The following is a 6,139-nucleotide window of genomic DNA, read 5'->3' as shown; positions in this document are numbered from 1 at the left end:
ATTCATAAACATTGAATTATTTAGGTAAGCTTATATAACACTAGTATTGTAAACATGAAACTATATTATTATATGAAAAACCAACTTGCTTATAAAAGTATTCAAAATTAACTCAACAATTCATCTTTCTAAATCCTGGAAACGATATTTTACCATGAAGAAAAATATCAATGTCATTAGAGTAGCTCATAACTAAAGACAACATTTTCTCAGTTGCTAGTGGATGCCAGTGTCCAAAAGTACAACCTAAGTCTTCATGGATATCGAAATAATGACATCTTTTAGTTAATCTCATTGATGGAACATACTCGTACACATCTAAAGAATCACACAGGTGCAACATCACAAGAATTCCTAAAAAAAAGTTATTTTATTCAAATAGCATTTTATATTTGATGCTCTTGAGGTAACCCTGATTTGGTCTGCCCCAATCAAGTTTTGCATGTTCCATTTACCGCTATCAGGCATTCTCATATTGCTTGAAACTGATCAGCTGATTTCAAGAAATCGAGATTGTTCTCAGAGCAAGTTTTTAAAGTGGTCCAACCTGGTCAGAACAATGGAATTGCAGCAAATCTCAAGGAGTCAATGGAAAAGGCAAAGAGAATCGAGTGTGAAAGGATCTGCTGCTAAAAATTTAGGTTACCTAAAAAACCAGATGAAGGTGGATTATGCTCCACTACACTAGCCATATTAGATTGCAGAAAGTCCCAAGCATTCCAAACATCATTTGGGTCTACTATATAGAAATTTTCATTTGGAAATAACTTGCGCCTCAACCAATACGGAGTGAAAAGATCAAACTCTGGTTTCCTAAACCACTATAACAAAATAAGTCTGAATGTAATTTTGTTAACCATAGAAAAAAAACTGAATTCATATAGACCAACTACCAACAAGTGGCTTTCACAATATGAAAACGTAAACCCAACTCTACTATGAAGGTAAATTGGTTTTTAAAATTTTTGCTTATTCTGCTCATTTTAATGAAGTTTTGGTCACTTAGAAGTTACCATAAGCTTATAATTATACTTAATTTTAGTGTCACTTTTCAATGCTCAGCGTGTTTAGTTTTTAATGAGAGCTATTTCTAAAATGACTACACATTAGTGGTCTTCATACCTTATGTGCTCTTTGCTTGTTATGGTGAGCACTTGCAGGGAGCGCTAAGACCAGCACAGGATAATTTGTTTTTGGTAATTTTTCTTACTAAAGGTGCTTAAATATTGGGTATGACATCAATTTTGCATTACTCCACACATAGATAACCGTAATTTGACTAACTGACACTTAAGAAACTTGTTTATAGACTTAATTATGGTTCTACCAAGTATGTATTTCTTCTTATACAGAATGCCCATGTGGAGCTGGTTTACAGAGTTGCTCCCAATCCCCTGCACAATCTAAAATTAAACTCCTTCCCCTTAAATCCACCCAGTATCTTCTCCACTCTCGTGTCAGGAGAAAACGAGACAACAGGTGGTCTGTGGATCGTCACAACCATAGCCATTGTATGATGCAAAAACATTAAAGTAGTAGAAAATAGGTGTTTAACATCTCTTAAATACATCTTTTTTATTATAATATAGTTTTTAAAATTTTGTTAAAGTAGAGTAGAGCCCGCAATTTTATCCCACATGTATAGAACTACAATATAGGCATACATACTTGTTGCAGACTACTGTGGTATTCAGATGGATCCCACACCAACAAGGTAACATTTCTATAAAGCTGCGATCCAAAAAAATCGAATTCTGGTTTGGATACAACTTGGGAGTTGAGAAAGCGAATTGTGGTTTTCTTTCCCACATCACCTTCAAAACCAGTAGTAGGTGCTGTGTTGAACCTCATAACAGCATCATGCGAGTCTAGGTGGAAGAAAAGGTTCAAGCATCTCAATGCCAGCACAGCTATATGTCAAACCTAAGATCCTAACAAAAACAGGCTTTCTCACAATTAAAACCCCATTTCTTAGTGGGCCTTAAAAAAACTGATAAGAAACAAATTAAAATTAGGTTAACACAATTAGGAATGTAAAAAACTTTTGCCACTCTAGACATGAAAAAAGTAGAGTGCCTTCCCTAAGCTGATTGCACCTTTCTACGTCATTGGTATTCTTGACAACATGATAGTCTTGACCATCACGTGTTTTTAAAACAAAACTAGGGATGCACCGATATATCGGCTAATTTTTCAAATATCGGTATCGGCCAATATCGGCTTAAGCGAGGCCGATATTAGCCGATACTTCTGGTATTAGAAAAACATTTTCAGGAAAAACTTTAAAAAAAGGCGATACTCAACTAACTAATTAATGGAAAACATTTATTGCCACAACCTTACATTTAATTTTAAAAAGGTCAGTTCTTCCACAACACTCGGCTTTAGTATATTTCTTAGCTTAAAAGTAAAAACGACCTTTGATTCCTTCGGTGCATGATCTCACGCTAGATCATACCATTTTTTTGACAGGGGGTTAAGAGTGTAAACAAATAAAACAATCTAGTGTTTCTTTTTGATCGCTGTTGTAGGAAATAATTATTCGCGTCCAAAACGGTCAGGAATCATAAGTGGTTTTTAGACTCCAAAAGCCATAGATCATATCATTTTTTAACAGGTGGTTACGAGAGTTAACAAAAAAGCATAATATTGTGATAGGTAACTTTGTTAATATCGGCCGATATATCGGCTATCCTAGGCCGATAAAATCGGCCGATATATCGGCCACGATTAGCCGATATATCGGCCGGCCAATATATCGGCTGTACCCATATCGGTGCATCCCTAAACAAAACTGCAAGTAGTCTACACAGAATTGTTTGAATTTTGAGAAGCAAGAATGTACGCTTCAGTGAAGTGACAGAAGGGGAAGGGTTAGCTGAAATTTCGCCTTATTTTCTAAATCCATTCGGTGGACCTATAAATAACCTCTAGCTGGGTCACACCACTAGAATGACTTTTTTCCCACTGGTAGTATACCATCCACTAAAATCCAATCAGAAATTGATACATGCCTTACTAGCTTTTAAATTTGGTAACCCAATGCTAATCAAAATGCCTCTTAAGAGCAAATTGTAAGGAACAACGGTAACCAAATGAATCCCAATTGCACCAGTCCATAAGAAATCAGTTGGTTTCCAAGATCAATTCAATTACCAAGTAATACTTAAAAAATCCCAATTAATGATGTCTATTGGAAACCAGCGATTTTTAGGACCAATGGCAGATAACATCAATAAAAAATAAAATAAAATATTTCAAACCATCAAACAAAAGAATGACATGCCACTAAAGGATTGATCGCACTCTTCTTTATTAACATTTATGATGTCAGGCATGGATGATGAGTGCGGTACGCTGTAACATTAACTGTTTAACAATAACAATCCAATTACAAAAAATATTTAAAATAAAAAAAATAAATTGAAAAAATTCTTGCCTATCTCTGATCCAAGTTTTGATGCATACATAGAACCAGCACTTGATACAATAGCACATGTGTTGAACTGATGACTTTCTTCGAGTTTAGAGTATGGAAAATATTCCGTTAATCCCAAAGAATTAAAGGGCTCAGAGTTTCTGTCAAGCATTTTCAAGGGTGCGTATGCTTTAAGTTGGCATAATAGTCTATTTCGTTGAACGTCACTGTTTCCACTTGTTAAAAATGAAACTTGGGACCGCGAACCCGAAAACTTAACTTTATAATGATTTTTAGCATTTTGCCTATTTTTATCAAAGTTTGCATTTCGATTTTCAAGCTGAGATTTTCTCATTTGTATTATGAGTTGATTTCTATATGCCGAAACTTTCTTCATTATTTTATCTGTTGGTAGGTTATATTCTGGATCAGCAATAGCAGGTCTTTTTCTGCTTAAAGGTATGGGATGCAGCAAAATAGTTCCAGGTTTTACTCTACGATTTCTTGTCAAAGTGAAGTTTCCTTTTCGTTTTTTCATTGAACCATTCCCTTTGTTTAACTTATTTTGGAATGGTGTTGAGTAATAATAATTTGAATCAGAATTAACCAAATTTCCAGAAACTAACAGTTGACCATTGCTTCGTAATCTAACCGACTGCAGTAGTAAAGAAAATTGTTCTCGCTCTGCCAAAGTTCTCCAGTATTGAGTCCATAAAACATAAGCGTAGCCAACAACTCCAAGTAAAAGCATCATGATAAACATCCATATTGTTATGGCAATAGCAGGTGCTCTCATATCTGTGCAGAATTTAACAATGCCTAGTTTATTAATAAAACCTGTATATATTACTCGGACTGTAAAAAATCAATACAGATTTTTTTCAATTTCATAATAAAGAACTCTTATACATTAATAAGTTACATTTAATGAAGAGAGAAGAGGATGTGTGTTACATGATAGTAATCACGTATCCATAACTCGACCTAGGAATGGTTATCACGATCGATTTCCGTTAAGTTTTTTTAACATCAGATCATATGTTTAACTTTTTGCGCATTTCGTTGGTTAAAAGAACTCAGAAAAACACGGGAATAAAATGGAAAACGAGTAATCTAGGCCTTAAACATATAGCTCGTCTTCATAGATTACTTTAAAATAGCTAATAAACATTGGTCTTTTTTTAATTGAAATATTGATTCAAACTTGAAACTACTTTACAGGTATTCAAATAATCTAATAAAATAATCAGCTTGAAATTAACAAGCTCATTTTCCTACTTTCAAGTGATACTGACTTTACGCGTTGCACGTACTCTTAATTGAAATGGTCGGGTGGAGTGTGTGGAGACCAGTTAAGTTAGCTAATGTTCAGTGACACATCATTTGAACTGAATTGTATGGTTGTTGCAATTGAGTTAGTAATTACTTTTTCCACCAATTTGTAACATAAATGTATGATTTCCTAACCAATAACGCTCAACAGAAAATTTATTTTGATTTGTGATTTAAACCATAATGATGGTTAAACTTAGGTTTATTAAAACCCTAGTTTTTAATAAGAGTAAAACTCTACAACGGATGGGGTAGAGTTACTATGTAAACCCTTCTTATATAACCGGGGTTGTTGAAGTTTAAAGATTCTTGACTAGATTGCCCACTTAATTTAAACGTCAAGCCCAGTCAGTTCCAATTCAAACAGCAATATCAAGACGTGGAACATGGGTGAGATGGGCGACCGCAATGGTTCCTAGGTCATGGTATGGATTCCACTGATTATATTAACAAGTTGGAGATTAAATTAAATATGTATGCATTATATCTGCACACATGTGCAGATATAGTTTAACACGTGTTTCAGTGGCCTGTTGAAAATCTCCATAGAGTAAGTTTGGCAAAAGAAAATTGACTGATTTAAAGGAGTGTTCAAGTGTTTTTATCAATGCAGCTTAAGCATCTACACTATTTGAAGTCCCTGTCATTAGATAGTCCACACTTTGGTCATGAATACTATTTAGCGGAAATCCGTTTGATATACAGATCTAATAAAGTTCTGCTTGTTCATCATAATAAGAAGAATGTGATAGTATGTGAAGACCAGTCGGAAATTCTGAACGATATACCAGGTCAAATAAATTAAGGGATTTAATTTGTTTTACTTTAGAAAGGGAGTTTCAAAAAACTGCAGCGCAAAAAAAGAACAATAAAAGGTTCTTAAAAAACCTACTTTTAAGGAAATATGCGAAAGTAAGGGATTACTTTATTGCGTTATGTTACATACTCCTTCAGAAGTTAATGTTATTGGCATTAAACTTTTAAAGAAAGGTAGAAGATGAGTACTTAAAATGAACATACATACGGGGAGAACTCAGAGCCACAAGCTAAGAGATCAAAATCAATTATAGGCTACAAAGGTTGGCTAGAAAGAGCTTTCAGAAGTTTTTATTTTATAAACTTTTCTTTTCAATATTGATTACATTTTTACTAACAAAGTAGCAAAACACAAGGACAATATTATATTATATTTTATTCGTCAACAGCGTCAATTTGCAAAACGATATTTTGGGATAGCGTATGATACACGACGAATCCACAGAGTCCTATAAACCATACTAACGAAAATTTTCTTACATTTTTGCTTTAAAGTATTCTAATTAATTGGTCGATACTTAAAAATGAATCACACGTATTAACAAAAAATTAAATTAATTAAAAATTATTACA

General features: G+C 33.8%; 1 protein-coding gene across 1 annotated transcript; it reads right to left on the bottom strand.

Moving 5' to 3' along the window:
* Window positions 1–86: 86 nt before the first annotated feature.
* On the bottom strand, window positions 87–5,734 carry LOC149949787 (beta-galactoside alpha-2,6-sialyltransferase 1-like). Its single transcript, XM_090167916.1, has 5 exons — window positions 5,643–5,734; window positions 3,440–4,216; window positions 1,669–1,868; window positions 647–821; window positions 87–354 (listed from the first exon to the last, which is right to left on the bottom strand). Exons 2-5 carry the CDS (start codon window positions 4,212–4,214, stop codon window positions 113–115), a joined length of 1,392 nt encoding a protein of 463 aa, XP_090024042.1. The 5' UTR covers window positions 4,215–4,216; window positions 5,643–5,734; the 3' UTR covers window positions 87–112.
* Between the last annotated feature and the right edge of the window lie 405 nt (window positions 5,735–6,139).

The sequence above is a fragment of the Leiobunum rupestre genome, chromosome 3 (assembly GCF_980474605.1).
Source record: "Leiobunum rupestre chromosome 3, qqLeiRupe1.1.hap1, whole genome shotgun sequence".
Classification (NCBI taxonomy): Eukaryota; Metazoa; Arthropoda; class Arachnida; order Opiliones; family Sclerosomatidae; genus Leiobunum; species Leiobunum rupestre.
Note: the sequence above shows the minus strand (reverse complement) of the source record. Positions and strands in the feature narration are given on the sequence as shown.

Excerpts from the sequence above, each read along its gene's own strand:
- LOC149949787 (XM_090167916.1), bottom strand. The coding sequence starts at position 4,214 with ATGAGAGCACCTGCTATTGCCATAACAATATGGATGTTTATCATGATG. Across the intron at positions 822-1,668 it reads ACCACAGTAGTCTGCAACAA|TGGTTTAGGAAACCAGAGTT; the intron begins GTATGTATGCCT and ends ATTTTGTTATAG. Across the intron at positions 355-646 it reads ACCTTCATCTGGTTTTTTAG|GAATTCTTGTGATGTTGCAC; the intron begins GTAACCTAAATT and ends ACTTTTTTTTAG.